This window comes from Panthera onca, chromosome A3 (genome assembly GCF_046562875.1).
Source record: "Panthera onca isolate mPanOnc1 chromosome A3, mPanOnc1 haplotype 2, whole genome shotgun sequence".
Lineage (NCBI taxonomy): Eukaryota > Metazoa > Chordata > Mammalia > Carnivora > Felidae > Panthera > Panthera onca.
Genome location: NC_138341.1, coordinates 73,450,080 through 73,462,305, shown reverse-complemented (window position 1 = coordinate 73,462,305; position 12,226 = coordinate 73,450,080). Strand labels below are relative to the sequence as shown.

Genomic DNA, 12,226 nt, shown 5'->3' with positions numbered 1-12,226 from the left:
TCATTAGAGGACAGATGTGATAAGATCTGAGTTTGGTGCATACATCTTATCAAGGACAGTAGCCCAGTTGATAGGTTCAGGAATAATGATGAAAATGGGATTACTTTTAGGTTATTACCAAGCTCTTAGGAGAAGGAGGATGATAAGACTGGTATCTACTTTGTGTCTGGCACTTTGCTAAGCATCTGCTATTCATCAGCTCTGATGTGGTGGGATTGGTTTTAAAGCCAGGCTGGCCTGACTCCAGAGCCCTTGCACTTAATTGCTATACTGTATTTATTGCTTGTATCAATGGTATTTAATTTGATCCAAATTGGATTTTAACACCAGAAAGGAAACATATTATTTTGGCTTTTATTTAAATTAAATCCATGGAATTGCTTTATATGTTGTCATGCTCATGTTTCCATTCATTAAAACCTACTTGCACAGAGACTACAAATGCTGCTTATTTTTAGCTAATGGCTTAAATACTTTTTATCTCCAGTGAGAATAAGTTATTACCTTTTAGGAGTGAGTATCTAGGTGTTTCTTCTTTTTTGTACTTTATCTAACAAATTAGGAATTATAATAACTGCCATCTTTTGCCTTGTTGCTTCTGAGAGAGCAAGAAGGGTCATTCTACTGGAGTCATCTAAAAAAAAATTGGCCAGGGATGCCTAGCTGGCTCAGTTGGTAGAGTGTTCAACTCTTGATCTCAGAGTAGTGAGTACTAGCCCCACATTGTGGACAGAATTTACTTTAAAAAAAACACAGAAGTGTATATATAGAAAAAATTCAGCCAGGATTCTCCTTGCCACATTTGCATAAACCTGCCTGGTCCAGTCCAGAAATACGGCTTCAATATGTGCCAGTAGTGTTTCCATCAGTATGTAAAGGATACTGGCTTCATTAAGTTGGGTTAAGTGAACTTCCTTGAGTGCATCATCCAAGGTACCCATCTTACTGCAGATGTTCAGGATACCTACCCTAGTGCTAGCTAGCTCTTTGTACATAAATTAAAAATACTTGAATTAAAAAAAGAACTATTCATATTACTATTTTTTCCACTTGTTTTCTTTTTTTTTTTTTAAGTTTATTTTGAGAGAGAGAGGGCATGCACGTGTACAAGGGAAAGGCAGAGAGAGAGGAGAGAGAATCCTAAGCAGGCTCTGCACTATCAGTGCAGAGCCTGACCCAGGGCTTGATCTCAAGAACTGTGAGATCATGACCTGAGCCAAGATCAAAAGTTCAGATGCTTAGCCACCCAGGTGTCCCATCACTTGTTTTCTGATATGTCCCAAAGTCCTCACTTTTGCTCATATACTAGGACTGTTGTTTTAATCTTCTAGGTTTTTGGTTTTTGTCTTTCCATAGATTCATATGAAGTCTTGGTAGTTTTCAAGTTAGAATTCTCTAAAGAACATTGAATACATGATAGTGAGCATATGAAATAGTTCACTCCTAAGAAATTGCTGATGGGGGAGCCTGGGTGGCTCAGTCCGTTAAGCGTCTGACTCTTGGTTTTGGTTCACATCATGATCTCAAGGTTGGTGAATTCCAGGTCTGCATTGGGCTCCACACTGATGGTGCAGAGCCTGCTTGGGATTCTCTCTCTCCCCCTCTTTACTCCTCCCCTGCTTGTGCTTTCTCTCTCTCTCTCTCAAATAAACTTAAAAAAAATTAAATTGCTGGTGAAAAATTTTGTTTATATTAAATCTGGTATTCTTACTGCCTTCTAATTTAAAATTGAATTACTTCTTTTTATGTAAAATTTAGTATGATTAATGTAACAGTCTTATTAGAAACCTAAGTCTCTGAATAAAAGTATTGGTCCTGTAAATTTAGATAAGCCGTGGTGATGCTTAGGTGATAGTATATTATGCTTTTTGAGGCAGTGTACTCCTAAGGTCCCTAGACTTCTTTCCAGGTTATATTTTTGTGCCAGGGCAAACTAGTTAATAGTCCATATTTTGTGGAAACAGTGGTTTGGAGGTCATACAGTGAGTGTAGTTTCATTATAACGGTGAAGCATTGCTCTAACCTCTAAGGAAGAGCCGGAGGGCTTACATTCCATTGCTTTCCCACCATTATTTTCTTTGCTTCTAAATCAGGTTTAGTGGCAAGGCTTTATTCTGCTCTGAGCTGATCTGCCTAGCCCTTTGAAGTTCATTTGCCTCCAATTCAGTCTGCACCACAAAGGCACTGCCTTTCCAGTGCTTTCAAAGGCACCAAGAATTTCTTGTGTTCCATTGGCCCTTTGTCATGCTGGCCTCTCTCCTTAGCTGTCTTTCTCAATTAAGAGTTGCTGGCTTTCATTGCTACTCAATTCTTACTTTTTTTCCTCCTCTGACCAGATTTATTAAACATATCAAAATTCTGTGTACAAAGTGACTTGGACTTCCTGCTTCAAAACATGATCCTTTCTTACTAATATCTTGATAAGTCAGTCCATTGAGTGTCAAAAAGCAGCTTAAAATTCTAAAATTAATAGAAAAGTACCTAATGCACACCAAATAAATGGTCTAACTACTGGAACTTGAATAGTTCTACAAGATCATTAATGTAGGTAGAATCGAGCCTCTATGACAGTCTGCTGGAGAACTGACGTGAGATGTCAAGAGGCCATTTTGTGATTGTCACTGTGATTCTGTCTTGTTTTTGGATCATAATGTTCCCATTATCTGATTCTAGACGCTCCACAGGAGTATCAGTGGGGTCTGAGGTTAGCTCGCTACTTGTTGGGCTAAAATAGATAGCACCCCAGCATGCTCATCAGACAGGGTCCCATGGCAGCCCAGATTAAGTCCTTGTGAACCTGTGCAGAGGACTCCCAACAGTGGATGGATTCTTCACTGTTTCCTTGAAGGAAACAGGTCCAAGTTCCAAGTTCCAAGGTCACTTCTATGCCATCCATGGTCCACCTGGCCCAGGGTCCTGCAGCATTTTGCGTTGTTCTCTGGCCCAGGCCTGGAGCATGTGTCCTCTTATTTTACTACATGACAAGTTACAGTGACCAACCCCCAATTTTTTACTTTCCTTGAAAGCCTTCAGCTGCCTTCTGCCTCTGAACAGATGATCTCCTCCTTAATCCTTGTAATCTCAAAATATATCTGTATTTTCAGTCTTTACTCCATGGCTCTTAAAAGAAGAGATAGTGCTTTTTCCTTTCCAAAGCCAACCTTTTCATTTTACCTCTGGACATAGTTTTTTCCTATTTCTTCTCTGCTTCAGTTTTCCAGTGCATCCTGTACTTTTCTTCCTTCAAGTTTCTGCTGTGGCCTCCCATCCCAAGTCGTCTCCCCCAAGTCTTAGCTCTGTAAATCCCAACTGTTCAAAATACAGGCAAATGAAATACCCCAAAGTGAAGTTTCCTAGCTCCCCTAGGAATCCTTAGTTACTTATCTGCATCACATTGCATTGCATTTTGTATCTCAGTTGTTACTCAGCACTAACTGTAAGATGGAGCATGTCCTTCTCCACTAGATTGAATATTCCTTAAAAGCATTTCCTCTCTTTATATCTTGCCATACTCTTTCTTTTTTAATCTTCTCAGGCCTACCAGAATATGCATCAGATGAGTGGCTCTCGCTGCATTTAACCATACCAAATTTGTTCTCAGCCATATAAATATGCTGTCGTGAAATTCTAGTCAACTATTTTTACAACGAAAGATCAGAAATGCTAGTTTTAAAGAAAGGACAGAATGTGGATTTTAACATACGAAAACATTTCATGATTAATTTCATGATTTATTCTGTCCGAATTTTACCCTAAAAAATTGTCTTTATTCCAGTCAGTTTGCAAATTAATGTGTCAAATTGTGTATAGCTGAGTAATTTTATTGAGGATTGACAGGTATACTATGTTATGCCAACAGTAACTTTGGAGCTTCTAAAATTGTGATTCTCTAAGAGTGGCATTGTCATAGAAACAGTTAGCAGAGCAGTCCTTTTTAAAAACTTTATTAGCCAGAACATAAACTGACACTGTAATTATTTCTGAAATGGTGTACTGAACAGACTTGTGAAACTAGTAATTTATTGGGCTTTTAATGATACCTGGGCCAGAAACCGAGGGGGTGGTGTGTATTGCCTTGTACTATATGTTTCAGAAGTGGTTTCATTCCTGTACTGTTCAACTTCTCAATATTCTTACTGAAATTTAATGTTCTTAAACAGTGTTAATTACTTATTTTTTAAGGACACAAAGGTTGCTTTAAATATTTCTTTGGAGGAGGGGATACTGCACTTATACTCAATGAAGAGAAACATTTTTACAGTCTAGAGGGTGGTCTGTCTTTCCTTCCTTCCTTCCTTCCTTCCTTCCTTCCTTCCTTCCTTCCTTCCTTCCTTCCGTCATACCATGAATTCATAGGGAATGGGTTCCAGCAGTTCAGGCTCTTTTCCATTAGTTCTTACAAACTTTTCTGTGTGCAGCAGGCTGGTGCTTCATTTGGACCCATGTATCTTTCTCTTGGCTTCCTTTTTTCCTCTGATCATTTTATTTCACAGGCTTCAGGAAGCTGAATGCTTAATATGCTCAATATGTACACTAGTTGTCTTGGCAAGGATCTTGCCCCTGTTTGTTCACAACATTGTTAACAGCATGCTGGATGACACTGGAGACTCTTCCAGTTTTGCCATGGTAACATTTGTGGGGCGTTCCTTTTTGAACAGTGCCATTCCCTTGATGTCTGCAGTGTCATTATCATCTCTTGTACATGTGCATGTATGTGGCTAAAGGACCGTCTCTGTTTTCTAAAAGGCCTACAGAACATAGCAGGTGCCCCTCTTGCCCTTTGTGTTGGTCATTTTGGCAGGTTACTGGAAGATGGTGGTATGGGCCAAAAAGTGGTGTTGATGACGTAAGACCCATTCCCTGGTGAGTTTGAGAGGAAACAGTGATAAAATAGTTGGAATAGGGAAGAAGCATGGGAAAACTTTTTTTTTTTTTTTTTTTTTTTAATGTTGATTTTCGAGAGAGAGTGAGTGAGCAGGAGAGGGGCAGAGAGAGAGGGGGAGACACAGAATCTGAAGCAGGCTCCAGGCTCTAAATTGCCAGCACAGAGTCCTGATGCAGGGCTCGAACTCATGAACCGTGAGATCATGACCTGAGCCGAAGTCTGTCGCTTAACCGACTGAACCACCTAGGCGCCCCAGCATGGGAAGATTCTTAATCAGAAATATCTTCTCTGTGGATTCTTAACATTTACCTGAGAGTAGCCTAAGGATACGAAAGTCTTGGGAAAACAAAAGAAAAAGAAAGATGAAGGGTTGGTCAGCCAAGCATCAGGTTTCTTTTATCCTTTCCTCACCCTCTTAACACTGCTTTCCCTGCTTTATCATGAGAACTCAGAGATTTCTTGTGATTGTTAAGACTGAGGCTTTATCAAACTGTTGGTGCATAAGAAGCTCGTAGAAATTTCACAGCTGAGTCCCACCCCCAGGAATATTGTACTATCCACCTCTAAGTAACTTCCATGCTGGTGATCTTAGACCAGCCTTGGAGATGCTCAGTTAGAGCCAGAGGCTTAGGTAGGAAGGCCCATGTTTGTTTCATTGGATTATGGGACTTGACTGTGTTCAAATTCTGGTTTGTCTTTTAAATTTAGAGTACAACCATAGAAATCTTTTCTGGAGTAGTAAGTACTTACAGCCCCAGTGACTAGTACACAGTATAATACCGGCTTGGTAGCAGATTTTCCCCCCCACTAATTTGACATTTGCCATAGCACGTATATCTGCTGCCAGCTGCCTAGATATTATCTTGGCATTCTATAGAGTTTTAGTTATTTTTCTGTTAATTTTCATCTTTTAAAAAGTGAACTTTTATTCAAGTTTCCTTAAACCAGTGGTTCTCAACCTGGGGCACTTTCCCCACAAGGGAACATGTGGCAGTGCCTGGAGACATTTTGGGTTATCACTGGAGGGTGTAGTGTGTAGAACTCAGAGATGCTATTAAAGAGCTCAGAAGAGGGGCGCCTGGGTGGCTCAGTCGGTTAAGCGGCCGACTTCGGCTCAGGTCACGATCTCGCGGTCCGTGAGTTCGAGCCCCGCGTCGGGCTCTGGGCTGATGGCTCAGAGCCTGGAGCCTGCTTCCGATTCTGTGTCTCCCTCTCTCTCTGCCCCTCCCCCGTTCGTGCTCTGTCTCTCTCTGTCTCAAAAATAAATAAACTTAAAAAAAAAGTAAATAAAGAGCTCAGAAGAGCCCTCTCACAACAAGGAATTGTCTAGCTTAAATGTCAGTATTGTTGAGGTTCAGAAATCTTGCTTTAAATATATGTGGTCATCATGTGATTACTGTGGGGGCAGCATAATTTTCCCCTCATATAATATGCTGGATGAGCATTTTGGTGATAGAGGAATTATAAATGCTGATGGAGAGTTAAGTAAATACTTAAGAAATTTAGAAAGCTGATTTGTTTCCTTTCTCTGTCCTTATGTAATTTGAGGGTTAATTTACTGCTCATATAGTTTACAAATATAAGGAAAATGGTTGCTCATTGATAGCCTTCTGCACCTAGGACCATCTGTTATGCCCATGGCTATTTTCCTTACCTTTTTTTGTAGGCTCCACATCGAATGTGGGGCTTGAATTCACCACCCTGGTATTAAGAGTTGCATGTTCTACCGACTGAGCCAGGCAGGTGCCCCTTCTCTACCTTTGATTACTCAAATTTACCTTTTGGCTATACTGAAATATGTGTTGTTGCAATAACCTCTACAACATAGTTTTTCAAACTGCACGTTGTGACCCAGTGGTGGGTTATGAAATTAGTGCATTGGGTGAAAACTAGTATTTTTGACAAATTAAATATAAGAGAAAAATAAGAGTCCATTACATATAGTAGGAGTAAGTATTGTTTGTGAAACCTGTTTTATGTATTTATTTTTAATAGTTTGTTTATTTGTGAGAGAGACAGAGACAGTGTGAGTGGGAGAAGGGCAGAGAGAGAGAGAATCCCAATCAGGCTCCCTGCCATCAGTACAGAGCCTGATGTGGAGCTCTAACTTACGAAACCATGAGATCATGACCTGAGCCAAGAGCCAACCAAGAGTTGGACACTTAACCAACTGAGCCACCCAGGCATGCCTGTTTATTTATTTGCTTATTTTAATGTTTATTTTTGAGAGAGAGAGAGAAGAGACAGCGCACGAGCAGAGGAGCAGAGACAGGGAGACAAAGAATCTGAACCAGGGTCCAGGCTCTGAGCTGTCAGCACGGAGCCCAGTGTGGGTCTCCAACTCTCAAACCACGAGATCATGACCTAAGCCAAAGTCAGACACTTAACTGACTGAGCCACCCAGGCATCCCAGACCTATTTTAATTATATATTGTAGGTAAGGAAAATTTCTTTTTTCCTACTACCCTCTAGGTTCTCTGGCAGAGACCCTATAAATTAGACTGACAAAAGACAGATTAACAAGAGAAAAACACACTGAAGTTTATGCTTATACGCTGGAGCACTTAGATGAGTGACTCGGGGTTGATTAGAACTTGGGCATATATAGCATCTTAGCAAAGGAACAATAAATTTTCAAAGAGACTAGACAGAGGAGAAGAATTTTGAGTTCCTAAGGTGAAGTGATGGGAAACTAATGATAGATAAAGGCTAGTAAGTAAAATTTGGTGTGTGGATTCCTCTGGTACCGTTTCCAGGCTGATAAGGGTCTAAAGTTGTGGTTAACTTTTGTCCTGTCTGGTGAAGAGAGAAAAGAGGACATCTGTAAATTATGTCCTGCTTTTAGGCAAATGGGGAGAAGGCAGAGAGCTTTTCTTTCTGCTTCTTAATTGTCGTCAGCTCAAAATAGTCCTTAAGGACACTAAAGTAGCATGTTTTGAGGTGGCATGTTATGCCTCCTACGATATCTATGCATGCATATGCTGGATCATGATGTAAAAACATTTCTTGCTGTGAGTTACAGGGAAGAAAGTGGAAAGCCACGGATTACAATAAATTGCAAAAGTAATATGAGCTGCATGTTTTATAGTTCTTAGACCAAGATTTTATTTATTGATTTGGGGAAGCAATAAACTTACTTGCTTTTTAATTAGAAATTTGGGGCTTTGTACTGTCAAAAGGTAATTTTAGAATGCATTCTGAAAATTTATAAGACCTTCTGATAGAATAAGTATTGGATTTGGCAACATTCTTGAATTGTAATTCTGTTTTATTGAAGATTATTGTTTACATGTTCACTGATGTGTCAGTAACAACGATATCCCAATAATGAAATTCTTCTGCTTAAAAAATGGCAATTCGATGAAAGGCAAATGAAATGGGTATGTGTTATATCTTCTGATACTACTACTTAACTAAACATTAATTTGGTTATTAACTAATCAGAAACTGCTTACATTTTCTATTATGGCGCTTTCCATCCTAGGAAGTTTACATTTCAGAATAGATTCAAGCTTCCTGTGTGGAATTTTTGAGTTAATTTAGTTGATTCTTATGTACGTAGTAGACAGATTTTAATTTTAAGCCAAAATGTTTAACATTAATTCTAATGTAATTTATTTCAGACTAAATTTAGTGGAAGCTTTTGTAGAAGATGCAGAATTGAGGCAGAGTTTACAAGAGGATTTACTTCGTCGATTTCCAGATCTTAACCGACTTGCCAAGAAATTTCAAAGACAGGCAGCAAACTTACAAGATTGTTACCGACTCTATCAGGGTATAAATCAACTCCCTAATGTTATTCGGGCTCTGGAAAAATATGAAGGTAACAATGATTTTGTTACTGTTTTCCTTCACTCTGAATATACTTAGCAAATATACTGTCCTTACAAAGTTGGGTCTGGTAACTCACTTCAAGTTTTTCTAATAACAGGTTTGTATTGACCTGTAGCTATGTTGTAGAAGTCCAGAATCATGAGACAACTTATAATTTTTGCTTTTTACAAGTGAATGTCAGAGTAAGTGGGTTTATTGGACTAGCAGGGCTCAGTTGCCATAGAAGACTCAAGGGCCCAAAATGACATTGCTTTCAGATCTACAGTTTATTGAAGGAAAGGGGTGCAGTCTAGCAGCAGCACTAACATAAGGATAATGTATCACAGCCAAAGTTTCACAGCAGGGGTCCAGGGAGGTCAGTTGTAGGCTCCTATTGTCCTTCCTTTTCAAAGGTCCTTGGTGAGGTGCACTTTTCTCTCATATTAGGAACCACCAATGTGTGCAGAACACCTTGGAGCTAGGGAGCTTAAAATGGAGTCTTGCTAGACTTTTTTTTTTTTTTTAAGTTTATTTATTCTGAGAGAGAGAGAGAGAGAGAGAGAGTACAAATGGGGGAGGGGCAGAGAGAGAGGGAGAATCTCAAGCAGACTCCGCACTGTCAGTGCAGAGCCATATGTGGGGCTCAAACTCATGAAACTGAGATCATGACCTGAGCTGAAGCCAAGAGCCAGGTTGCCTCTTGCTGGACTTTTCGTATATTTTCCTGATCTTGTGGGCATTTTCCTGTTCTATAACTAGCCTGTATAGCAGAACCTTCCAGTGCCAGGAGGCCTCATTGAGACTCTTGCAAATCATCAATCAAAAACAGTGCTGACAAGCTGAACAAACAATCTTGAATTTCCTCAGATCTATGATTACAGAACAACAGGATATGTTTGATGCCTTGACCAGGAAACATTGCCCTAAAGGAACTTTAAGAAAACCATTCAGGCAATTCCAGGCTTGCTGGAGTGAACCTTTCCAGCACACCTATAAAATCAAGTTAAGACAAAAAGTTTTGATGATCTCTAACAGTTGATGTCACAGTGAAGTTACCAGAATGAAGTGAGCAAAGTTTTACATACTGATATAGTATGGATAAAATCAGTTTGCTCTTACAAGTGTAGTTTTTAACTTTTAAGTGAATCCTAAATTTCTACAACAGTTCAGTGATTATGATGTTATATGTCTCATACATAAAGCATTTTAAGTTTTATTTTTTTTTATTTTTTTTTTTTTTTATTTTTTAATATATGAAATTTACTGTCAAATTGGTTTCCATACAACACCCAGTGCTCATCCCAAAAGGTGCCCTCCTCAATACCCATCACCCACCCTGCCCTCCCAAGCATTTTAAGTTTTAGAGTTAAAAATCACCATCCCTTAGAACTGTTAAACCATTCAGTATTATGAGAAAGCTTTTTCTGCAGACATACTTAAAAAATTCAACTCTATGATGACAAGCTATAAAATAAGCATAGATTTAATTTAAATTTCATGATGACCTTTTCCCTTAAAGTGTAGAAGATACCTAAGTGCTGCTTATTTTAAAGTACCACTGTGGAAGAAGTATTCCCACTCAAGCCAAGGCTCCTCCGCAGACTGATGAGACTTAAATGCCCTTGCATTTTGTTCCACTAACGTGGAATTAAAGGAAATGGGTCTTTATCTTTCCTGTTTCTGCATTCCTTTAGTGTGGCTTAGGCAGCCATTTACCTTCCCTGTGCTTCAGTTTCCTCGTCTACTAAAAGAATATCTTTTATAGTGCTGTGCTTTTCTGATTCCATATTCTCTGGCCCCATTCCAATAGGATCCACTGGAAGCACAAGGGGATTGACCAGTATTAGGGCTATGGTAATCAGATTATCATGGGGGTAGGCTCTGTAAACAGTTAATTCACTCTTAACCACTTATAGTTATTTTGAACCTTACATCTTTTCCTTCTCATAGTAAAAAAAAATAAAAATAAAAAAAATCCTTATTCCTGTACTCTTCTTGTACCTACACCTCTTTTTTGCTTTCCATTCCTAGTCAAGATTCTGAAAGCCTACATTTCCATCTTCCATTTGCTCAGCTGCCTTTCAGCCCTGACCACAGCACTGAAATGGCATTTGCTAAGTTACTTACTATTGCTAAATCCAGCCAGCACAGTCCAGTCCTTATCACACCAGCTTTAAATGCTGAGTTTGACAATTTTTTTCCTTCTAGTTTTATTGAACTGTAACTGACACATAACACTGTATAGGCTTAGGTGTGCAACATAATGATTTGATATAGGTACGTATTGGAAAGTAGTTACCACAGTAAGTTTAGTTAATATCTGTCACCTCACATAGTTACAATTCTTTTCTTGCAATGAGAACTTTTAAGATCTAATCTCTTAGCAGCTTTCAAATATACAGTACAGTATTTTTAACTGTAAGTCACCATGCTGTACTTACATCTCCAGAACTTAAATCTTATAACTGGAAGTTTGTACCTTTAGACCCCCTTCCCCCTTTTCCCCACCCCAGCTGCTGGCAACCACCATTCTTTTTTCTCTTTTCTTTTCTTTTCTTTCTTTCTTTCTTTCTTTCTTTCTTTCTTTCTTTCTTTCTTTCTTTCATTTTTATTATTTATTTATTTATTTTTGAAGGAGAGAAAGAGTGTGAACAGTGAAGGGGCAGAGAGAGAGGGAGACACAGAATCTGAAGTAGGCTCCAGGCTCTGAGCTGTCAGCACAGAGCCTGACACAGGGCTCAAACCCACGAGCTGTGAGATCATGACCTGAGCCGAAGTTGGACGCTTAACTGATTGAGACACCCAGGCACCCCTCTTTCTTTCTTTCCTTTTTAAATGTTTATTTTTGAGAGAGAGCGCACACGAGTGGGGGAGGGGCATAAAGTGGGGGCAGACAGAGGATCTGTCTGATGCAGAGCTTGAACTCATGAACCGTGAGATCATAACCTGAGCTGAAGTCGGATGCTTAACTGACGAAGTCACTTAGATGCCCCTCTTTTTTTCTTTTTTTTTTTTCAAAGTTTATTTTGAGAGAGAGTAGGGGGGTGGGGTGCAGAGAGAGAGGGAGAAAGAGAATCCCAAGCAGGTTCTGTGCTGTCAGTGCAGAGCCCGACGCAGGGCTTGATCTCACAAACAAGAGATCATGACCTAAGCTGCAACCAAGAGTCAGATGCCCACTATTTTCTGTTTCTGAGTTCAGTTTTAATTAGATTCCACATGTAAGTGAGATCATACAGTATTTGACTTTCTCTGCCTGACTTACTTCACTTAGCAAAGTGCCCACCATGTTATCACAAGTGGCAGGATTTCTTTTATTTTCTTTTATTTAAAAAAAATTTTTAAACATTTTAAAAGTATTTTTATTTATTTTGAGAGAGAGCAGGGTAGGGCAGAGAGAGAAGGGGAAAGAGAGAATCCCAAGCAGGCTCTGTCAGCATGGAGCCCAGTGTGGGGCTCGAACTCATGAACTGAGATCATGACCTGAGCTGAAATCAAGAGTTGGTCACTTAACCAACTGAGCCACCCAGG

General features: G+C 39.5%; 1 protein-coding gene across 1 annotated transcript in view; it reads left to right on the top strand.

Annotated features, from left to right (window-relative positions):
• MSH2 (mutS homolog 2) overlaps positions 1-12,226 on the top strand; it is an 81,101-nt gene that overhangs the window by 25,089 nt on the left and 43,786 nt on the right. Inside the window, exon 7 of the mRNA XM_078444435.2 lies at positions 8,509-8,708. Within this exon, the coding sequence (XP_078300561.2) occupies positions 8,509-8,708 (200 nt within the window). The remainder of the gene's footprint in view (positions 1-8,508; positions 8,709-12,226) is intronic.